This window comes from Acipenser ruthenus, chromosome 1, assembly GCF_902713425.1.
Source record: "Acipenser ruthenus chromosome 1, fAciRut3.2 maternal haplotype, whole genome shotgun sequence".
NCBI lineage: Eukaryota > Metazoa > Chordata > Actinopteri > Acipenseriformes > Acipenseridae > Acipenser > Acipenser ruthenus.
The window spans coordinates 68299754-68323400 of record NC_081189.1 but is presented as its reverse complement, the minus strand read 5'-3'; the positions used below and the strand labels follow the sequence as shown (position 1 = coordinate 68323400).

Here is a 23647-nt window from a genome sequence, read left to right as displayed (position 1 = left end):
ATGCTTTCAATGTCAAGCTTGACATGTACAGAAGAGGCTTTAAAAAATCCAGCACCAGCTTATAAATTCAGGTGTGCCAGCTGTCTGCAAGCGTCATTTTAAACCGGCAGTACCTGTCAAGTTGAATGTAATTGAACTTAGAAGACAAAAATCAACAAAAATAACACAAAAAATAAATAAAAACCCAACAAGTTGAAGGTCTGTCTGATTACTTGACTTTCCCCCAGAGACAATAGATTCCTTCAGCTTTAGTGATTTAGGCACTGGAAAATTCTATCTAAGCCCCTGGTCTTTGAATAGATACAACAGTTCACTGACACACACGGTACACTAGCACTAGACAATGTAGAGGAAACCAACAACTACCATAATTAAAAACAATGTATTTATTTTATTTAAAATCCTCTTTGTTAAATAGTTCATTGTTATGTGTATGTGTAAAATAATAATTTAACATTTCACTGCAATATATTTTACAATGTAACACACACGTGGTTCACAGATTTACAGCGTCCGTTTTGACCCCTTCACAATTACAAATCTCAATTTGTTTAACACAGATACTGCACTTATATATTACGTTATATACTAATTTTGAGAGGTATTACCTACCAGGAAATATTCACAAATCATAAGGAAAAGTAGTCTTTTCTACTTGTAGCATTACAAATGTGACACATATGCCCCCCCTGGTGGTTTTTGGAAAATGTTGCCACTAGGTTAACTAATGTAATACAGTACTACAATGCTTTATTACATTTTTTTTTTTTCTCTGTTTAGATTATGTTTGTAATTCTTGTAACTGGCATCAGATTTCAGTAGACTAGAGACTATACTTTACAAAAAGTGTGTTACCCTCAAGTTAAGAGAGATGGAAATTGATTAAATTGATAAATAAAAATGATATTGTTAATAGGAAATTAGGAAACTAGGTTAATAAGAATTTAAGAAACTATATAGTTTGACAAGGTTTTTACTGATTCATTTTTATTAGAAGCTCATATTCAGTTCGCATCGCGTTTAATATGAGTGGCTGCTGATATTCCGAAAAATAGGACATTAAAATAAGAGATGCGTAAAAAACACTTAACAATAAAAATTCTAGTATGAAGTGTATTGTTGTTTTTGTCTCATACAAATCTATATTTTTTAGAGCAACAATAACCTTCATTATATTCAATATTGTACCCAATAGAAGCTGTCGTGGTTGGATGTTTACTATAATGCTTATTTTATTATCGAAAAATCACAGAAAATGCATTGCAGTAAGAAGCATTCCACATTAAAGGGGAAGTCGTTTTTTCTTGAAAGCCTCCCACTTTCCATGGATTGGTCAGCCCAAACCAAATCGCACTTGCGTCCAACATTTGTTCTGTTGAAAATCACAACATGGCGACATGGAAGAAAACAACAAGTGCTCTTAAGTTTTGCACATTGCCTTCCATATTTTTAGTGTTCATCAAAAATCGGGCCCTCTGGGTCATACAGTAATTCCATATTGTTTCAAAGATTCACAAATCACGTCATTGTTTATCTTTCCCAACCTACATGATAAACACTGAAATGCTCTCATTAGCGTAATTTGAATTCATGCTGGGATTTTAAAACTCTTAGTTTTCACATTTTCCCTACCTGTCAAGCACTTCAGGCACTCTGTGATATATCTCCTCTTGGCCCTTTAAGCCCTAGGACACCCCATTTCATGCGCTCTCCTACAACAGTACGGATGCCCTGAATGAAATGAATGGCTTGTGGGAACAAAAAACGAACATTGTTGCAGGAGGGGTGACTGATCTGGATATGCTATGGTGATAATACAAGAAATTCTGTCTGTCCTGGCAATCCACCCTGTAAAAGTGGAGAAAAGTTTCCAGTTAGATTTTCACACATGATTTACCAATCATGTGTGAATAACAATATCAAAGCAATCAGGTTTTGTTAAAATATGTGTCGGTGCAATACAGACAGCACAGGTGACAAATATTTCCAAAAATATTGACTAATATTCCATTACTACCATTTGTCAATACCACCAGTATATGCAAATCTACTCAATACACCTGCAAATGTATATGATCATGAAGCTCAAACACAGAACCGTCGGTTTTGAGCTATTGAACTATTATTTTGTATTCCTGTTTTCAAAACAGGCCCCTTAAAATGTGTCTTCCTTTGCCATTTGGAAACATGTGTCCAGTTTAAGTCATAAAAAAATTAGAAGTTGAATTGGTCCAATTTGGGGACAATGAGGGTTTAAGCCAGGGTGAACTGCTACAAACTGTAACACTTGAATTAGTATTTCTTCAGTGGTTTCCAGAAGAGCTCCTTCTGGCTCAGTTAGAATGCTGATTAGTTATCAGAAAAGACAATATTGCTTGCATGATGATATTCAACTCTAATAACATTTTCTTTTCTTTATCGAATCTTCAGCTTGCAGCTGTTGCCTGCGGGTTTGTGATGAGATTGTACACGGGTCTTGATGATAAAGGCTTCCTGCAGCAGCTTCACACGGTTGGACTTATAGCACAGTTTGAAAGCCTTCTAAGTACATACAGTGAGTACTGATAAACTTTGGTATTTCCTGTTCTTACTGGTGTTAACAGTGAGCATGTCGAACTGCAGCCTCATTCTCCCATATTGTGCCTGCCAGGACCCAATCTCAAGTAAATTGAACATTTTATGAGAGCAGCAATGTTTGGGAGAAAATGTGCATCCTATTTGTCAGAAGACAAGGCTAGGCTGATTATGGATGCTACAAAGTACAAGGAGCATGCTAGTGATTTAGCCACCATACTGCAGCAGTACTCCTTGGCTTTCTTGATTTAAAATGGCAATCATTGTAAATACAGATAATACTGAGATGTTGAGTAAGACATTAAATCATTTGAATTAAAAGTTTAAATAACAAATGGGGCTGCAGTGAAAATAATTTGCCTACCCTAGACAAATATCATGCAGCCCAACAGCGATAACTAACCTGAATAAAACTGTTATTATAGATCAGCTTTAATGTTTTTTGGCCACAGGCACAACAACACGTGCGGCCCTTGCTTAACATATATATTTTTTAAGTGGCACTCCATTAAAAACAGTGAAGACCACTGGCTTGTTTTTTTTAAGTGGCCCTCCATTAAAAACAGTGAAGACCCCTGGCTTATTTTTTTTAAGTGGCCCTCCATTAAAAACAGTGAAGACCCCTGGCTTAGAGGAACAGAGTTCTTAAAGTTTTTTAAGTTTATGATGCATAATCATTGTAACCACAATGAAGTACCATTAACACATTCAGGTATTACAGAACATCTTGTACTTTCACATCATTCTTGAATGCATACTGCCACGTCCTTCTTTGTACTTCATATTGTTTGAAAATTTGTTTTAAAACATAATTACATTTGTTTTAATATTTTTTAATGATATGCACAGACTGATAATCAACTCAGTGGTAACTCCAAAAGTAATTTCACTGCCCACCACGTCTACTGTCTTCAGAAAAAAAAAAAACATCATTTTTTCCCTTCTGAATGTGCTACTGCTGCATGATTTTGTAAAATAAAAATACTATCAAACATTACAGCTTTCTCTTTTTTAACTATCGTGGTGGCTACAATTGCATTGAGATATTATGAGTGGTGGGTAGTAAAATAAATCGACGCATTACCCAGTTGGTTTAGGACATATCAATTCAACTATCGGAATAATTGCAGTTGTGGTAAAACGTATATATAAAATAAAAATCACAGGGGCAAACTCATTTGCATTTTATTTTGTGATTGGCACCTACCACAGGTGTAAGTACAGTTTTAAGACTCAACTTATGCAGTGTGGAAAGACAAAGGAAACAAACAAATGCATCATGCTTATTATCTGTGTCTTGTTACCACAGAAGAAAAAAAAAAAAAAAACCTGTCACAGATAATGAAGACTGGAAGAGACTGAGAATCCTTAATGAATTATTCCGTGCTCACAAGGGCCTTTCTTTTGTGTGCGCAGGCGACGAGGTTGGGATGCTGGAGGATATGGAGGTTGGCATTTCAGATTTGCGGAGAGTGACATTTAGAATTGCTGAAGCCAAATCTGATGAACCCAGTGATCTGCAGCCCATTGTGACTGGAAGGCGGTAAGAGCTATGGTTCCCCTTCCTAGAACACTTGACCTGTCGAAGTGAGCATCACTGTAATGGTGCTAGATTCCCTCAGGCGGCATTTTTGTTTTGTTTTGTTGTCTCCCTGAGAAGCCTTGCTCTTTTCAATTAAAGCGGCACCATTATCCTGTTTCTTTTCTAGAGCTGAGCTTCAAAAGAATTTCCTTTTGCGCTTGATTTAATTCCCCAGTGTTATAATCAATGTCATAAACCACTCAGTGTCTCATTAAGCTTCTACATTGCTTAAAAAGCAAGGAAATTTAGGGACATTGATGTATTATTTTCTTACACAGCAAGGCAACAGCGGTAGATGTACTACATCAAAGAGAGGCTTGTTTATTGTAGTCTGATTAAATGGTTGGGAATAAGCAATTGGGTTGGTTGGGGATATTGATTCAAATCAATCTAAAACATCATCCATTTTATCATTTACAAAAAAACATATTTCTGTATTAGTCAACCTTAAAGTTGAAAACTCACTAAAAGACACATGTATGGGTCAGAATGTTTAAATATTATATTTGAATCAAATGTGAAACATTTTGTAGAGCATGTAGGTGACTAGAGTTTTTCATGCCTCCCTGCCCCTTTATAATTCACATATTAATTTGTAGATGTAAACTGTGTTGTACTGTTAATAACACCCAGAATGAATGTCTTATGAAAAATGTATATATGAAAAAAGTACAGTACAGTAAAGTAGTAGTTTTCACATTTTTCCTACCTGTCAAGCGCTTCAGGCACTCTGTGATATATCTCCTCTTGGCCCTTTAGCCCTAGGACACCCCATTTCATGCGTTCTCCTACAACAGTACGGATGCCCTGAATTAAATGAATGGCTTGTGGGAACAAAAAACTAACATTGTTGCAGGAGGGTGTCTGATCTGAATACGCTATGGTGATAATACGAGAAATTCTGTCTCTCCTGGCAACCCCCTCCCCCCACCCCGGAAAAGTTGAGAAAAGTTGAGAAAAGTTTACAGTTTGATGATTGTCTGAGAGTGATGGAGACGAACATAATATTAGTGGGTACACACTGTATAGGAAAGACAGGCAGGACAAAAGAGGCGGAGGGGTAGCGCTATACATAAGAAATAGTCTTGAAGCCCAGGTGTTAAATCAGGACAAAGAAAACAATGCAGAATCAATATGGGTCAGAATAATGGACAAAAATTCAAAGGGCATAATAATAGGAGCATGCTATAGACCGCCAAATTCAGACGCTGAGCAAAATAATCTGTTATACAATGACATTCGAAATGCGTGTAGAAAAGGAGAAGCCATACTAAATGGGGGATTTCAACTTCCCCCATATAAAATGGGAGAACACGGTGGGGAGCACGACTGACGAAATTGAAATGGTGGAAATGACAAATGACTGCTTCCTAACGCAATTTGTCAAGGCACCAACTGGAGGGGAGGCATGCCTTGATTTAGACTTTTCAAATAACGAAGACAGAATAACTAAAACAGAGGTCAGAGAGCCATTGGCAAACTCAGACCACAACATGGTCTCATTTGAAATGTTTTTTAAACTCCAAAAGTAATGACTAAAGCTAAGGTTTACAATTTTAGAAAAGCAAACTATGAAGGTATGAAACAGAGACTAACAGAAGTAGATTGGAGTAAAGTAGAGAAAACATCCACAGAAAAAGGATGGCTGTTTTCTTTTAAATGTAGTACTAGAGGCGCAAAACAATTACATCCCAAAAGTAGACAAATCTAAATCTAAAACAAAATGGCCAAAATGGTTTAATAGATCAATTTAAAAAATATATTCAGCGAAAAAAGGCACTTTACAGAGCGTTTAAAAGGGACCAAAAACAAAGTACACAGAAAGAGTACTTGGAACTGCAAACACAAGTCAAAAAGGAAGTTAGAAAGGCCAAGAGAGAGATAGAAATCAATATTGCTAAGGGGGCTAAAACCAATTCCAAAATGTTTTTCCAATATTATAATAGCAAGAAGGAGGTTAAATGTCTAAGAGACACAAATGGCAAAATCATAGATGAAGAAAAAAAATAGCAAATATATTAAATGATTACTTTTCACAGGTTTTTACAAAGGAGGACATGGGCAAGATGCCCCACATGTCGACCTGTTCCTATTCAGTTTTAAATAACTTTAGCATTACAGAGGCAGAGGTGTTAAAGGGACTAGGAGCTCTTAAAATAAACAAATCCCCTGGGCTGGATGAGATCCTCCCAGTAGTACTCAAAGAAATGAAAGAAGTTATTTACAAACCGGTAACCAAGATCATGCAACAGTCTCTTGACACAGGGGTTGTACCGACAGACTGGAAAATTGCAAACGTAATACCGATCCACAAAAAGGGAGACAAAACCCAACTAGGTAACTACAGACCAATAAGCCTGACTTGTATGTAAACTTATGGAAACTATAATAAGATCCAAAATGGAAAATTACCTATATGGTAACAGTATCCTGGGAGACAGTCAGCATGGTTTTAGGAAAGGGAGATCGTGTCTAACTAACCTGCTTGATTTTTTTGAGGATGCAACATCGACAATGGATAATCGCAAAGCATACGACATGGTTTATTTAGATTTCCAGAAAGCTTTTGACAAAGTCCTGCATAAAAGATTAATTCTCAAACTGAACGCAGTAGGGATTCAAGGAAATGCATGCACATGGATTAGAGAGTGGTTAACATGTAGAAATCTACTCCTATTCCTAATCTACATTAATGATTTAGATTCTGGTATAGTAAGCAAACTCGTTAAATTTGCAGACGACACAAAAATAGGAGGAGTGGCAAACACTGTTTCTACAGCAAAGGTCATTCAAAATGATCTAGACAGCATTCATAATTGGGCAGACACATGGCAAATTACACTTAATAGAGAAAAGTACTTCACGCAGGCAATAAAAATGTGCATTATAAATATCATATGGGAGATAGTGAAATTGAAGAAGGAATCTATGAAAAAGACCTAGGAGTTTATGTTGACTCAGAAATGTCTTCATCTAGACAATGTGGGGGAGCTATAAAAAAGGCCAACAAGATGCTCGGATATATTGTGAGAAGTGTTGAATTTAAATCAAGGGAAGTAATGTTAAAACTTTACAATGCATTAGTAAGACCTCATCTAGGATACTGTGTTCAGTTCTGGTCACCTCGCTACAAAAAGGATATTGCTGCTCTAGAAAGACTACAAAGTGAGTGACCAGAATTATTCCGGGTTTAAAAGGCATGTCATATGCAGACAGGCTTAAAGAACTGAATCTATTCAGTCTTGAACAAAGATTATGCGGTGATCTGATTCAAGCATTCAAAATTCTATAAGGTATTGACAATGTCGATCCAAGGGACTTTTTCAACCTGAAAAAAGAAACAGGGGTCACAAATGGAGATTAGATAAAGGGTCATTCAGAACAGAAAATAGGAGGCACTTTTTTACACAGAGAATTGTGAGGGTCTGGAACCAACTCCCCAGTAATGTTGTTGAAGCTGACACCCTGGGATCCTTCAAGAAGCTGCTTGATGAGATTCTGGGATCAATAAGCTACTAACAACCAAACAAGCAAGATAGGCTGAATGGCCTCCTCTCGTTTGTAAACTTTCTTATGTTCTTAATAACAATATCAAAGCAATCAGGTTTTGTTAAAATATGTATCGCTGCAATACAGACAGCACGACATACAGCAAAGTTAATGTAGTGCATCTCTTATAACCACTGTAAGGTATTCCTTAACACTTTACACTTTAGGAGGCTGTGTGGTCCAGTGGTTAAAGAAAAGGGCTTGTAACCAAGAGGTTCCCGGTTCAAATCCCACCTCAGCCACTGACTCATTGTGTGACCCTGAGCAAGTCACTTAACCTCCTTGTGCTCCGTCTTTCGGGTGAGACGTAGTTGTAAGTGACACTGCAGCTGATGCATAGTTCACACACCCTAGCCTCTGTAAGTCGCCTTGGATAAAGGCGTCTGCTAAATAAACAAATAAAATAATAATTATCAAACAATACACGGATACTCATTAAATTGGGTGTTTCTTGTTGGTAATACGAACCAGATGGGAATCAGTGGGAGCCTCCTGCCTGTGTGTTAATCTAGTGTATACTATCAGGAATGTTGAAGTGAACCGAGTTTGTCCCAGTACTTGCTGTAGTTGTAAATACAATGAAACATGTTTATAACAGCCTCTCAAAGAAACTAAAACAAAAAACAAACAAACAAAAAAAAACGACTGTATAAAAAGTGTTTACTTCCAGCTGGCCACACAGGGCATATTCATGTATAATATAAAGGTATACCAATAAAAACAATGGTGTATGTGATTAGACCTAAACAGTCTTATAAGAGCTGTGCTGTTCAGGTATCCCTCCAATAGGATGGTGCAGTTGTGAAATGCAGGTTTAGCATTATTATTATTATTTATTTATTAGCAGATGCCCTTATCCAGGGCGACTTACAATTGTTACAAGATATCACATTATTTTTACATACAATTACCCATTTATCCAGTTGGGTTTTTACTGGAGCAATCTAGGTAAAGTATCTTGCTCAAGGGTACAACAGCAGTGTCCCCCACCTGGGATTGAACCCACGACCCTCTGGTCAAGAGTCCAGAGCCCTAACCACTACTCCACACTGCTGCCTCCAGCATCTGGTGGCTTTGTAATGCAATCCTGTTCCAAAATGGGTAGTATTTATGATATGCACTATGGATTTCATATTGAGGTCAGAATTTCAATGGCTGTTTTTTTATCCTCACAGGGACTATTATACTGTTGAAGTGCCATTACCACGAGAGGTGTTTGAGGGACTACCAGATGAGATCAAAGAAGGCAAGCCATTACATGTGTATCCAGTACTCTTTAATATTGGCATAAATCAGCAGCAGACACTGGCAGAGAGGTACAGTATCCATTCTCAATACATTTAGAATTGATTTATTGTAATAATATAGGATAATTCCATTTCAAACGTGGAGATTTCAAGAAACCCCAAAACCGACAAATCTCAAAATGTCAGGTCAGTTGTTCAAAAGAGCTTTCTCAGGAACTTCTGCAAGAGCTAACACAAAGTTCCTTAGAAATCTCATAATGTACAGGATTCTACAAGAAACATGTTTTTGTGTAAAATATATTCTCTAAGCTTGTTACTTCTTTTAAAATATGTTTGACGGTATTTGAATTTGCAGAGTAATCTTAACTGTTTGTTTGTTTGCTTTTGTTTTGTTTAAATGTTCATTGTGGGTAGAACATTGTGTAATAAACACACTTAAGTGTTTATTACACAATTGACTGTAGAAGCTGGGATGCAGATGTTTTTGTTCTGAATCCAATATGTTGAGCAATGAATCTGTTAATTAAAATGAAACATATGTTCATGTCCTGGGAAAGATCATAACCAGAAGTAGAGCAATCAATCAAACCATCACACATACACACACACACATACATATATATATACAAAAAAAGAAAAAGGCATTTGTGCACTCCAATATTCTATCATCAATGAGGTGTTGGCCAAAGCAAGGCAATAATATTACTTGAAAAATGTATTATCGGCCACACTCACCATATCATTTAAAAGAGGGACATGACCACGTGTTATTTCCAAAAAGTCTATTCATTTTATTAGTATCAAACTTTTTAAAGAAACAAAACGACGCGTTTCAGCATGTCCGTGCCTCCTTCAGGTTTCATCTGAACTACCTACAATTGCATATAAAAGAATCCATTTTGAATGTAGAAGTGGTGATCATCTGTTTATTATGTTTTCTTGAATAAAAATAAATAAATAAAGTGGCAATCATCAAACGAGCAGCAGTAGCACAGAGCAAGAAAAAACAACGCAAATCACAATAGCAAGTAGTAGGTTACTCGCCGAGAGAATACGTAAACCATGCTTCACAACACAGGAGATTTGCTATATAAATCTAAGTTATTATTTATAACAATTATACAAGATACATTATTTCATGCATTGACATTACTACATGTAAAGTGTATATACTTACTACCCTTCCTGATCTGTCTACCAGTAGCAGCATCTGATTAATTTTCTAATGGTACATGAAGTGCCGCATCACATTCCCTCTGAACTTGTAATGTCTAGAGTTTCAATATAACCAGGGCTTTAATTCTCATGGAATATTTCCCGGACCCCAATTGTCCACCCCCCTCCCTCTGTCCCCACCCCCCATCCCCGCCCCCGTTTGTGAAAAGACCATGTAAAAAATAAAAGTACAGCTAACTTATTTTTTTGCATTTGAGTGCATGCTCATGCATTTGTATACATTTCAGTATTTAAGATACCGTTAGGTCCTGACATTTATTAGCAAAATAAATAAAATAAAAAGTTTTAATAATTAAAAATAATCTAGTTATCTGCAGTATGTGTTAATCCTGATCGTGCTGTTTGTTCAGTTATTTGTTCACAGTGTGTGTTCATAAAGTCAAAGCCTCCTTCTGGCTTTAGAAGAGATGCAACGTGCCTGTGTTGTTACTGAGATATGCTTAAATAAAGTTTCTGAAACTAATGAGACTGCGTGCTGTTGTTTGATTTCAACTCGTCATTCAAAATGGAGACTAGTTGCTACGTATCTGCAAAATAGGATTTTTTTTTAATTAATATATTTGTTTATTATTAATTTTCGACTAATATTGTTAGTTTCTTATGTTTTGTCATTTTTTCATCTTAGGTTCTTTTTTTCTTTTCTTTCTTTGATTTCCTCTTTCCACGTCAGTCCAAGCACAGGCAGTTGCTACTTAGGACTACTTTGCTTTTTCTAGTGTCCACTAAATAAACCTGGTTTCAGCGGGTCTTAACACAGAGCTCAATTGTCTATTTGGGACCCAGAATCGCTGGATCATCAGAATCGCTTTGGTGAATATGTTAATGATGAATACCGTTCTGAAGACAGCACAGTAGGGTTTTATGTCTCCGCTCCATTTTTGGGGTTTTATGTCTAAGCTCCATTTTTGCACCACAGAATTGGGGGCTTGCACTCGCATTTGCGCTGTGATCAGAATACAGCCCATTGTCTTCAAAGTGAAAATCCAAAATGATTGACCAAAATATTTTAATCATCCACATTCAGGTCAGAAATATGTAATTCAGGATTTTATTAATTGTAACTCCACTCATGTGATATATATGCTTAAATGCCCTTGTGGACTAATATAGGTAAAAAAAAAAGAAATCTGAAAATGTGTATAGCGAAACATAAAGCCGCTATATGTAACAGCAATTTGGATATAGCTAGGCACTATAAAAAAATGAATCATGTTTCTGCCTCTAGCTTAAAATGAATTGCCATTGAAAATGTGTTAATTCCTGTAAGAGGAGGTAACATAGTTAAGCATCTATTCACGGGGCGGAGCTATGCCACCTGATAGTGTTTATTGACAGAGTTAGTAAACATATACACATGGAGAGAGGGGCGCCGCCTCTTCAAGGCCCAACATTTACTTGATCGATAGACACGATAAACAGGAGGGGGGCCACCGTCTTTGAGGTGACCCGACATACGAGAGGGGCACCGTCTCTGAGGTGACCCGACATACGAAGAGGCTCGCGAACCGGAAAGAAAAACATGAATTAGTATTGATAACACAAAAGAGGTTCCGGCTGTTCCTGACCCAACAAATACAGTAGGGGGGTTCCGTCGCTGAGGAGACCGACAAACAGGAGGGGGGCCACCGTCTTTGAGGTGACCCGACATACCAAGAGGGGCACCGTCTCTGAGGTTACCCGACATACAAAGAGGCTCGCGAACCGGAAAGAAAACATAAAGTTAGTATTTGTTAAGACATATAATGCGTGGTGTTCCGCCTCTTCAAAGCCCAACATAATAGAAGGGGGGTTCCGTCGCTGAGGAGACCCGACAAACAGGAGAGGGGCCACCGTCTTTGAGGAGACCCGACAAACACGAGGGATGCCACCGCTTGGGGACCCTCACATAGAGGCATCAGACCTGAAAGAAGAATCCCAAAAGAAACATACATGCAGATGGAAGGGTTTGGCCGGGGGTCCCCTCTGACTCATGGAGAACCCTCCTCTATGAGGTAAATTAAGCGGAGCTTAACAAAGGGTTGGAGAAAGTGGAATCACTAACCCCCCAGAGGAGACCGATGCAAAGGCGGTTGAGATGCTAGAGGAGGAGGAGGAGGAGGGAGGAGGAGGAAACGAAAAAACACAAGACAGCTAGGTAGAGGTGACTAATGTTTAAATAAGGTAGATTTAATTGATGACAGCAGATGATAGGTTGTTGGTGCCTAGCTCCGCCCCCTGAACCCCACCTATAGGTTAACATTTACACAGGGAATCATTTTGGATTTTCACTTTGAAGACAAGGGAACCTTATGGTCTTAATGAAACACTTAGTCCTTATTTGTAACAACAGGCTTCTGATTAATTAACAAGAGCTATAATACTGTATTTATTTGTAGGAAATGATATAATTGTGTATTTTGTGTTTTAAATCTTTTTCTGTATCTGTAAGAATGTATATCAAATCACGTCCTTTACTTGTTTGAATGATTTAATGAATAATTGATGATGAAATATGAATTTAATTAAGTAAGGACTTGTTAATTGATTGACAGCCTGAACTGCATTTTTATATGCAATTGTAGGTAGTTCAGCTGAAACCTGAAGGAGGCACGGACGTGCTGAAATGCTTCGTTTTGTTTGTTTGTTCTTTTAAAAAGTTTGATACTAATACAATGAATAGACTTTTTGGAAATAACAGTGGTCATGTCCCTCTTTTAAATGATACTGTGAGAGTGTGGCCGATAATACATTTTTCACGTAATATATATATTTTAGCTCAAAGAGCCAGCTGCCCAACGTTTCGATATGTTAGTGTTTGAATCAAAACATTGGAGGTATTTATAGGTTTTTGACGGCATGACAACTACTTGTTATTGTTTAGATTCAAATCCATGATTTATTCTTACGTGGGGTGCGTTAAGTAAGTGAGCAGCTCAGAGCGGCTCAGTAAAAGTTAACTTAACGACTCGCTCAGTTCCGCTCCTGCTGAGCCGCTCGGAGCGCTCCTGAGCATTTTTCAACAGTGATCAGAGTGAGCGGACGGAATGGCCACCAGCAGGAAACAAGTGGAGATGACAGGCAGGATTGACAAATACGTTTGTCAAGAACGATGAACTGGTTTCGATTTATGAAGTTATGTATTAAATTGGCTAAATAAGATGGTAAAAATTGTTGTTTTCGAATTTGTATCATTTAATTTCATTTTTTTTTAAATGTAGAGCTGTTTTATAGTTATTAATGTATTATTATTAGGCTTGTAGTATTAATATTATTCATAATTCTCCATATTGCCGGTATTAAACACAGCCAGATATGAGGTTCAGTCCAAACAGATCGCCGAACTCAGCGAGGTAAAGCAGGGGACAGTAACTTCACACAGGGCCATTTTATCTACCATCACCTCAGAAACACAAACAAGCAAATTATTATTTGCCATTTTTAAAAGTCGCGCAGCGCTCTGGTGGAGCAGAGCGTTAAGTCATTTAAATCTGCTCAGTGTGCTTTCTGAGCGTTCTCACTCTGAGCGGCTCACTCACTTAACGCACCCACTGTCAGTATGCACTATATTCTAAATTCCACCACAAAATTCCATGGCAAACTGCTATTTTATTTAACAGTTATAAAACCACTGCTACAAAATGAGTGACTGTGGCAGGGCAGAAGCCCTGCTGCTGTAAATAGTGTGTGTGTGTGTGTGTGTGTGTGGGAATGCAAGGTTGACAGGGATGGGGTTAAATCTGTCCCTGCCAGCAAACACAGGTGTGGCCATTCCCAAATTAGGTAATTAGTGCTAATAGAGGAGTGCCACATGTATAAAAAGAAGGAGAAATAATTTGTCTGGTAAAGGGAGTTTGGTGACCTGTGACCTGATGTGTGTCTGTATCTGTAGTGAAGGCGAAGGCCCAAGTTATCTAATATTGTATTGTATTGTATTGTATTGTTTTGTTTCAATCTTTATTTTAGCCCTTGTGTCTGTTTGTTTGTTTGTTCCAGTGTTTGGTTTCTTGTTTTGTGAATTAAATGTCTGCAGCAGCGCTTCACTGCAGCTTTCTTGTCTCTGAGTCTCTCTTCCTGCCAGTAACAGCTTGGCCGTGACTCTATCCTGTCACAGTGACATTCCACCCAATTTCTTTAATGTATTTTGGGATGAAACTCCAGTGAACTGGTACAGCACCAACTTTCCCATATGTAAGTAATAAGATCTGACACAGGGGGCATACCAGGCATTATGGACTGTAATGGGGTCTGAGACGAAGTCGAGTGAAGGCACTGACCCTGGTAATGCCTGATGTGGAGGGTCTTATTGCTCTTATACTTCAATGTTACAGCACAATTAATTATCATTTTTATTTATTTATTATTATTTTATGATGTATCCTTCCACATATGCACTCTAAAATGAACAGTCTACAAAATATAGTCCTCCATTATAACAACGTAATCAATGAGCTTCTCTATAAAAATGAGTGCTTAAATGTTGCCATTATTGTATTTTTTTGAGCCACTGGGTTAGCAACAAACCGAGACATGCAGATACTGGGTCATGTGTTATTGTGGATGTAGATTATGGTGGCCAATTTATCCATCTGTTATTTATTTTCTTTGGTCAGTAAAAATATGTTGCTGATGTTTTATATTAAAAACATAGAGTGTGGTTGACGGAATTTCAGAGGGAGTGGGGGTTTCCCTCCTATTAAGAAGAACATAAGAACGTTTACAAACGAGAGGAGACTATTCAGCCCATCTTGCTCGTTTGGTTGTTAGTATCTTATTGATCCCAGAATCTGATCAAGCAGCTTCTTCAAGGATCCCAGGGTGTCAGCTTCAACAACATTACTGGGGAGTTGGTTCCAGACAATCACAATTCTCTGTGTAAAACCTTGCAACCTCGCTACTGTTTTATTAATATACATTGTTCTTGATTTCGTTATTCAGGTTTGGAGACATCTCTTTACAAGAAAGAATCAACCAGGAAAACTTTCAGATTTTAAATGAATATTACAGAATATTAAGTGAAAAAGTGCCACTGGAATGTAAGTTTCTCAGATTTGTATTTTATAACAATGTGTTATCCTTTGATGCTTACACACCCCTCATACTTTATGGGTCTTCATACTATACAAACACCTCTGATAAAATGTTGCCTCGCAGTGGTTTTTCTTGGTAATATTTCATTTTGATGAGGTCACTTAATATTTCCATAATTGTCATATATTTAGTTGTTGATGCCTATAGGATTAATTTAGGATTATTTTATTCCGGAGGATTCTTATTTTAAGTGACTAAACCAGTTAATGGAATTATGAGAACACAACATTTTCCTAAAAATAAGGGCCACAATACTGAATGAAATGTGACACTTTTAACTGTTCTTTCATCACTCTGCATGATCTCTGAATTTAGTAAAAATGGATTTTAAGAACACCCCACTTTGTTTTTTGTAGGTTTACCTAGATTTCAAACTCAAACAGACTTGAAAGAATTACTTGAAATCCTCCATCAGAACATTCAGATAAAGAAGAGGAAGAATGTGGAAATACTGTGGCTTGCAGGAACAGTAAGTGCTCGTGTCTTCTCTCTTCTCTCATTGATTTGATCTGCACATCATACTACAGTTAACATCAAGGCAGGTCAGCAAAGCTTTTGCAAAGCCACTGCCGACACTTGTAAATATCTCATAAACTATTTTGAGATGCCGACTTCATATTTAAATATTATTAACTCTACTTAAAGTACTATTTGAACTATGAGCCATCATATGGTCAGGTGATATTTTGGTTTCTGGACGATAAAAACGAAACCATTGAGGTATTGGCTTTATACTTATGCAACTGCATTCTGTGATACTTCTGTAATTTTATAAAGCTGTTGCACTCTCGAAGCCTTATGTGTCTGATATTGGCTTCATTTTTGCAGGGACATAACTGCAATGTGTAAATGACTTTAAATGTACTCAAAATGGCTGACATTGAGATCATGTGACTTTTTAGATGTCTATTATTATTATTATTATTATTATTATTATTATTATTATTATTATTATTATTTATTTCTTAGCAGACACCCTTACTCAGGGCGAATTACAGTTGTATACAAAAAATACATATCAAGAATTACAGTACAATTATGAGCAAGATACAACTATAACCCTAGTTATAATGAATGAAGCAAACAAATCAATTTTCACACTGTGTTGTAATATAAATCAGGTTTCCTGAGAGGCAGAACTGATCCACAAATGCTGTAGTAAAATTAATTGTGTTTTACAACCTTGGTGAACAGCTTGTTGCTGTCCACAACCTACAGTACAGCACCTATAGTACAACACCTACATAAATATTATAATGAAAGGACAAACAATGGAATATAAGTTTCATTCAGGAACGTCATATAAAGCAGTTACACAACTGAAACATTGTAAATAAATAAACATATGAACAGAAATGTGTTTATATATAGACATATTACATAAAGCACAACCTCAAAAAACGGTAAAAAAAGAAATAAACAAATATTTGAAAAAAAATCATGTACATACAAAACTGTACAACTGAAACAATGTAAATAAGTATAAAAAAAATAAAATAAATGGGTTTATATTGCTGTGGAAGGGTGGTGGGTAATTCACTGACACACGGGAGACACGGGTGAACTTGACAACACCACACAGGTGCCCAGTTTTATTATTAGTGGGGCAGTTCCACATTTTGGCCCGCAGAGGGCGCTGTTGTTTGTGGTCTGCCTATCAGCGATGATAAAACAGAGCCACAGAGATACCAGAGACGGTACCCTTACACAGTACAGGCGCACTCGCAGGTGCTCAAACAAAAAATAAGCAAAAGGAGAAAAGAACAAGGAAAATAAAATACAGTAATCACAAAACTACAAATAAAAGGTGCTGCACTCGACAGCTTCACCCCGACCGTCGCTACCCGCACGGTCCGGGTCTCCGTCCTACCCTCGCCGCTCCCTCAGACTGCTAAAACAAATACTGATGGGGTCTGCCCACGGTTTTCCCCGCTAACCCTGTTTTCTTTTATTTATTTTGGGGTTTTCCTTCCCTGCCGTGTTCTGGATCGGGACCAGTGCGTCCGTACGTCTGTTCTCTCTCAAAGGGGCAGACCTGAGGGAACAGCAGAATGTTAATTTTATAGGGCCAGCAATTCCCCCCCAAGACCTGCCTCTCAGCCATTCAGAGAGAAGGAAAACCCACACCCCCACTCTCCCACCTCTCCGTGTCACTGCCATGACTGACAGAAGAATATTGACAGGCTGCTGCCCTCTTCCTGCAGCACTTCGAACACATCAGAAGAGTCAGTACAGGTCTCCCCCTGTTACAATTGCCTACATAATAAAGCGCATATACTCAACCGAAGCTATGCATTCATACACAGACATACTATAATCTAAATGACATGAATAAATAAACATTTGAACAGAATGGGCTTCATTTACAATCATTTACAAAGTCTAAATGCTGGTGTAGTGCGCAAGGTATTTGTATTTGAACTAGTTTAAGGTGTAATAATAAAATACCTTATTTGAATTCAAGTCATGTAGAACCCACCTTGATCGAAATAATCAGACTAGACAACGTTTCTACTGAATACAAAGGAACAGTTTTATTAGAAATAAAATTAAATAAAGGAAAAATTAAAGGTGCAACAACTAAACTAAAATAATAATGAAAAGAAGAATTAACTAAACTAAACAGTACAGAAAAGAAAGTATAAACAACAACACACCACTCCCGCTGGTTGATCAGCAATTCCAACGCAATCTATGGGAGATTCCCTTAAAGGTTACAACTGCATTCCTGACAGATATTTAAGATGACGGTTAGTCTTAACAGGAGTATCATTAGTAACACAAATATTTACTTTTGTTAATATTTGAGAATCAAAGCATTGTTAAATGTGGGACCAGTAAAAGAGAAACGATCAATAATATCATAAAGGCAACTTATTGAAATGTATTTTATTATCCAGTCCAGTTTTTTTGAAGGTCAAAATAATAAGTATGAATTACAAATGTTTTAAAACATGTCAGAAATGCCTAATTAAAAATATGTGACTGTGTGGCAAAGTGGTAATGACGTGCAGGTGAGTGCAGTGCAGAATAATCACACAGACCAACGTTGATACAGGTGCAAGGGTGTTTATTTAAATTAATAAATGTCCAGAGCCTCAAGGCAAAACCTGTAAATAATAATGGTGCTGGAAGTGATATAGCGGCGTATATCACTTCTCGTTATAATCCTACGGGTTTGACCCGCAACCCCAAAGTCCCGTTCCGACACCCACACTAAACACAAACACAAAGACAGTGCGTGATTCAAGTGCTAAAAGGTGCAAACAACAGACAGTTCCAGTAGTGAAAAGGTGAGTGGTGAAGTCCGGGTTTGTCGCTGGCCTGCGGCTGCAGCTCCGGATCGTGCTCAGTAATCTTTAGTGAAACAACACACAAGACACACAGTGTTAGGACACAGACACAAAACACTCACGGTCGATTTCACAAACGGGCTCCTTCTTGGTCATATAATTTAACCATATGCAAAGGAACAGATCACTCAAGCCATGCCCCCTATTTATACCCTCGCCCATGACCCCGAGGTTAACGAGCGCATCCGCTCCTCCAGTCCTCGGATGCCACGCCGCTTACCGTCTGGGTCACTGAGCTCGGGTGCCATGGCTCCGCCCCCTTCCGAACTGACCGACTTCCATCTACCCTACGGAATAAATTGTCGTGCCATTTCATTAAGGGTACTCTGTTCCTCGTATACCGTGCTCTCACAGGTCGAGAGGGAGATCTAACACTAAGACTCATTCGATCTCTGTCACATATCCCACCGCTCAGAGTGGAGCCGAAGGAACACTCGGCTAAACCTACCTTTCCCATTACTCCCCCCTCCCGGGAAAAATAATCCGCATTTTGGTGGTCTTTCCCTGCACGGTGTACCATATGGTACATGAAGGGCTGCAATGCCAGATACCACCGAGTTATCCGGGCATTGCTGTCCTTCATTGTGCTTAACCACTTGAGTGGGGCGTGGTCAGTGACAAGATCAAATGAGTGTCCCAGCAGGTAGTATCTTAAAGAGTGAGTAGCCCATTTCATGGCCAAACACTCTTTTTCGACGACGGAGTAGTTGCGCTCCCGAGGGAGCATTTTTTTACTTATGTACAAAACAGGGTGTTCTACTCCGCCTACCATTTGAGATAGGACTGCACCCAAACCGACATCCGAAGCATCGGTGTGGAGGATGAATCTCTTAGTGAAGTCTGGAGTGATGAGAGCAGGGGCCTGGCAAAGTCTCTGCTTAACAGTATTAAACGCCCCCTGACATTCTTCTGACCATTTAATTAAATTTGGTGCGCTCTTTTTGGTGAGGTCAACTAAGGGATTAACCACTGTGGCATACTCGGGGATAAAGCGGCGGTAATAACCGGCTAACCCCAGTAGCGACCGCACTTGAGCCTTGGTTTTGGGGATTGCCGCGTCTACCAAGGCCTGGACCTTGGAGACAACGGGTTTCACCCTGCCATTCCCCATTACAAATCCCAAATATTGTGTTTCTCTTTTGGCAAATGCACATTTTCGCAAGTTAGCTGTCAGCCGGGCTGCCCTTAGAGACTGAAGGACGGCTGTGATCCTAGCCAAATGCTCTCGCCAGGTGGAGCTGTAAATGACCACATCATCAATATACGCTGCCGCATATTCACGATGTGGGTGTAAAACCTGGTCCATCAGTCTCTGGAAGGCAGCAGGCGCACCATGTAACCCAAACGGCATGGTTGTAAAATGAAACAGCCCCTCTGGTGTTGAAAATGCGGTTTTCTCTCTAGACCTACGAGTTAACGGGATCTGCCAATATCCTTTCGTCAGATCCAGAGTGGAGATGAACCTCGCCGTCCCCAGTCTATCTAGGAGTTCGTCGACCCGAGGCATGGGATACGCATCAAACTTGGCAATAGCGTTTACCTTGCGGAAATCAACGCAGAAGCGGTTGGTGCCGTCCTTTTTGGCCACTATCACAATTGGACTGCACCACTCGCTCCTGGAAGGCTCAATCACCCCTAGTTCGAGCATGTCCCATACCTCTTTGCGAACGCCACTCCGTCGACTTTCCGGGACCCGGTAAGGTCTCTCTCGCACTGTGACACCTGGGGGAGAGATAATGTCATATTCAGCGAGGTTAGTTCTACCGGGCGTGTTAGAAAAAACATCGCTAAATTCCTCAATTAACCTGCGTAGTTCACGTTGCTGATCAGGAAGTAACTGTTCCCCCATCGAAATGTTCTTTGTGCTAGAGGGTTCTAGCTCGGGCCCTAAATCATCCTCTATATTGCCTGGGGCTATAAATAACACCTCTCTTGCCTGCCAGGGCTTTAATAAATTTATGTGATAAATTTCTTTTTTGTTACGGCGATCGGGCTGTTTAATTTCGTAATTCACCTTTCCTATAGCCCGAATCACCTCATATGGCCCTTGCCATTTAGCACATAGTTTGGATTCCGCTGAGGGAAGTAGCAGCATTACCTTGTCTCCCGGTCGAAAAGTTCGGATTAATGCATTTTGATTGTAATGCTGCTGTTGTCGATGCTGAGCCGATCTGAGATTGTCTTGGGCCAAACGACCGACCAAATCTAGGCGATCTCTCAGTAGGAGCACATGCTGCACTACATTTTTGGACGAGCCTTTGTGCTCCTCCCACCCCTCTCTCAACAGATCGAGGGTGCCGCGAGGCTGTCGGCCGTACAAGAGCTCGAAGGGGGAGAACCCTGTCGAACTCTGCGGCACCTCTCTCACTGCAAAAAGGAGGTAGGGAAGGAGCGATGCCCAATGTTTTTGCTCCTGATTCACAAATCGTCTCAGCATCGCCTTTAGAGTCTGATTAAAACGTTCCACCAAACCGTCCGTCTGTGGATGGTAAACCGACGTTCTGATGGGACGTATTTTTAGTAATTTATATACCTGCTGTAGCGTATTTGACAAGAAATTAGTTCCATGATCAGTCAATATCTCGTTGGGGATCCCTACTCTTGCCATAATCTGCACTAGTTCTTTGGCTATCGCAGCAGCACTAGTGGACCTCAATGGAACTGCCTCTGGGTATCGCGTTGCGTAATCTACCACCACTAATATATGCGTATACCCGGAGTCAGAAGGTAGCAAAGGGCCGACTATGTCCACTGCGATGCGTTCAAAGGGGGTGGAAATAATCGGCAGTGGGACCAAAGGGGCGGGGCGCACTCGACCCGGCGCTACTCTCTGGCAGTCTGGGCATGTGGCTACATATTTCGACACTTCTTTATAAACACCTGGCCAAAAGAATCGAGCCAATATCCGTTCCCTTGTCTTGTCAACTCCGAGGTGCCCCGCAAAAGGGATATCATGCGCCAGCCTCATGACCTCCAGCCGACAAGACGGGGGAACCAATAATTGTGTTACAGGATGTCCTGTGCCCGCGGCCAGGTTTACCCTATATAGTAATTGCCCCTTGATAATGAAGTGTGGAAATACTAGTGCCCCAGCGCCTTCAACATCCTTACCTTCAATGGACCGGACCTGTCCCCGAATGTGCACCAGTGATGGGTCATTGTCCTGCTCCCACACTAGGTTCACATTCGAGTGCCACATGTCCGGTATATTGAGCGGGGCGGGAGTAACATCTGCCCTTGATGGCCCAGTAACCTCGCCCTCTCGGTCACACTGCGTTCCGACCCCCTTTGACTGACGTTTTTCACCGTTATAACAGGCTCCCACCAGCCCCCAGCCTTGTCTCATTAACGCTCCCTCCCATTTCCGCAGCCTTCTCTCTTTGTTTGTTTTTTTCGGCCGGAACAGGGAAGAGAACATTTCCGCTTGAAAGGGAAAAACATTACCAATCATTTCCCCTTCTACTTTTTCTGCCACATTTGCGTGTATGGCCGGGACTGCCCTTAATTTCAATAAATCTTTATAGTTGGGCCAGTCCCGACCCAGAATAATGGGATGTGGTAACCTTTCCGCTACCCCAACTACCAGGGAACGTTTCATCGGACCGACCGATAAATATGCTTTTACTGTGGGGTATGTTGCCGTGTCTCCATGGATACAGGAGATCGCCACCTGACCTTGTGGCTGCCACACCATACCGCCTAAGAGAGATGCTCTAATTAAGGTCTGACCACACCCTGTGTCCACTAATGCATGGGTTTTCACATTTTCAAAAATCACCTTAACAATACAAGGCCCCTCCCGACCATTTTTCCCTCGCTCACCCGCTTCAGATGCCAGATTACAGACGGCCACGTCACACTCCATCGCAGATGGGCATGACCTAGCCTGATGTCCCGGCTGGCGGCACCTAAAACAGGTAGGGGGAAAGGAGGGCACAGTGTTAAATGGTCTGTCCCGCTGCTGGTATGGCAACGGGGCAGGGGCAGCACCTCTACCCCCGCTGGGGGCCGACCTTGGTCTCCATGAAGAGGAGGCAAGGTCGCCCATTGGGGTTGGTGCTCTCGGAGGTCGTTGAACCGGTCCTGGTGGTGGGGCTGATGGAGCAGAGAGAGGAGGTGGGGCTCGGCTGCTCCGTTGATGTAGCGGGGTGAGTAGCCCGGTCTGGGCGGATACCAGGGAGTCCTCGAAGTCCTCAGCGAGCTTGACTGCCTGTTCCAGGGTGTCGGGGTTGTGGCGCCGTATCCATCCTTGGGTCTCGGCGCCGACCACATGACAAAACTGCTCAATGACAATGGCCTCCCCCATCTGGGCAGTTGTTTTTAGTGCCGGGGTGAGCCAGTGTATCATGTGGTCACAGAGCTTCTGCGCGACCACCCTGGGGCGTACGTTCGGGGACCTCCTGTACTCCCTGAACCTCACTTGGTGCGTTTCCTCCGTAATGTTAAGACGGCGGAGAATAGCCAGCTTTACCAGGTCATATTGAGCGGCGTCGTCATCCCCCATCGCCTGGTAGGCTGCCTGCGCTTCCCCAATCAGGCAGGGTCCCAGCTGGCTTGCCCAGAACTGTCGGTGGTAGCCAGCCGCTCAAATGCCACCAGGTATGCTTCTGGATCATCATCCGCCGTCATTTTATGCGTCCTGGCTTTGGGCGCTATGAAGCCGCGTTCCGCTGATGCTGTGGGAGGTATTGCCAGCCCGACCCTCTCGATCAGCGCAGTGTACCTCTCCTCTCTCCGTCTTTCCTCCCCCTCCCGTCTGCTGTCCAGCTGCTCCAGCAGCACCGACAGTGTTGCGTAGTCCATCCCACTTCTGACACCACGTATGGCAAAGTGGTAATGACGTGCAGGTGAGTGCAGTGCAGAATAATCACACAGACCAACGTTGATACAGGTGCAAGGGTGTTTATTTAAATTAATAAATGTCCAGAGCCTCAAGGCAAAACCTGTAAATAATAATGGTGCTGGAAGTGATATAGCGGCGTATATCACTTCTCGTTATAATCCTACGGGTTTGACCCGCAACCCCAAAGTCCCGTTCC

At 40.5% G+C, this 23647-nt stretch overlaps 1 protein-coding gene across 8 annotated transcripts in view; it reads left to right on the top strand.

The window, feature by feature from the left end:
• The window catches only part of LOC117421560 (type II inositol 3,4-bisphosphate 4-phosphatase-like), a 353781-nt gene that overhangs the window by 300356 nt on the left and 29778 nt on the right, over positions 1-23647 (top strand). For all 8 annotated transcript variants that reach the window (XR_009329315.1, XR_009329316.1, XR_009329317.1 and 5 more), the window contains 5 exons: positions 2431-2554; positions 3991-4117; positions 8881-9021; positions 15103-15200; positions 15612-15724. Coding sequence is in view for 2 of the 8 variants with exons in the window: in XM_059028317.1 (XP_058884300.1) it covers positions 2431-2554; positions 3991-4117; positions 8881-9021; positions 15103-15200; positions 15612-15724 (603 nt within the window). In the remaining 6 variants the exon portion in view is untranslated. The remainder of the gene's footprint in view (positions 1-2430; positions 2555-3990; positions 4118-8880; positions 9022-15102; positions 15201-15611; positions 15725-23647) is intronic.